General features: G+C 60.7%; 1 protein-coding gene across 1 annotated transcript in view; it reads left to right on the top strand.

Annotated features, from left to right (window-relative positions):
• The window catches only part of mot9 (cilia/flagella specific MOT9), a gene marked incomplete at both ends in the record, with an annotated part of 10,357 nt that overhangs the window by 5,743 nt on the left and 3,883 nt on the right, over window positions 1-731 (top strand). Inside the window, one exon of the mRNA XM_002957996.1 lies at window positions 181-373. Coding sequence (XP_002958042.1) covers window positions 181-373 — 193 coding nt within the window. The remainder of the gene's footprint in view (window positions 1-180; window positions 374-731) is intronic.

Here is a 731-nt window from a genome sequence, read left to right on the forward strand (position 1 = left end):
GAGGGAGTGAAGGCAGCACGGGAGTGAGTAAATGAGGTTGTTATTATTACAGCCCCACGAATAGCCCGGTGGGTTTATTGTGCTGCTGGGTTTTTAGATAGAGACATATGTACGTACATACATACAGACACACACACGCCCAAACGCCCAAACGCCCCCACCCCACACTCCCCTTTTCAGGCCGCTCGGCGCTTCCTAATCCAGTCCGTACTGCCAGCCTGGCAGCAGACTTGCCGGGAGGCGGCCGCGGCTGCAGCTGCAGCCGGGCCGCTGCCCGGGCCCCCCTCTCCCGCCTCCTACCTGAAGGACATGACCGCGCCCAACCCCTTCCCGCCGGCATTGCACCGGGCTCATGCGTACGCCATCCAGGTGTGTGTGTGTGTGAAGGGGGGGGGCGTAGGGGTGTGTTTTATGTTTTTTGTGGGGGGGGTGGGGGGGCGGGGAAAGGGCTGTCAGGGTTTTGGGGGGTAGTAAGAGGGAGTTTGGGAGCTTTCGATGGTTTCGGAGCAATCCATGATGCCCGGGTGCTGTAGACGTGATGCGGTTTGGGATTAGAGGGGGGCCGGGTGAGGGGGGGGGTAAAAGGTCGTCCTCTAGCTCTAAGGTGCGGCGGATGTCGGTTCGCAATGTCAGCAACCAGGCTACTGCCGCCGCTGCCACAGCTGCTGCTGCTGCTGCTGCTGGCATTCAAGGCATTACCCCACGCTGCCGTACTGCACACACACACACAT

Source organism: Volvox carteri (assembly GCF_000143455.1).
Source record: "Volvox carteri f. nagariensis unplaced genomic scaffold VOLCAscaffold_84, whole genome shotgun sequence".
NCBI classification, from domain to species: domain Eukaryota; kingdom Viridiplantae; phylum Chlorophyta; class Chlorophyceae; order Chlamydomonadales; family Volvocaceae; genus Volvox; species Volvox carteri.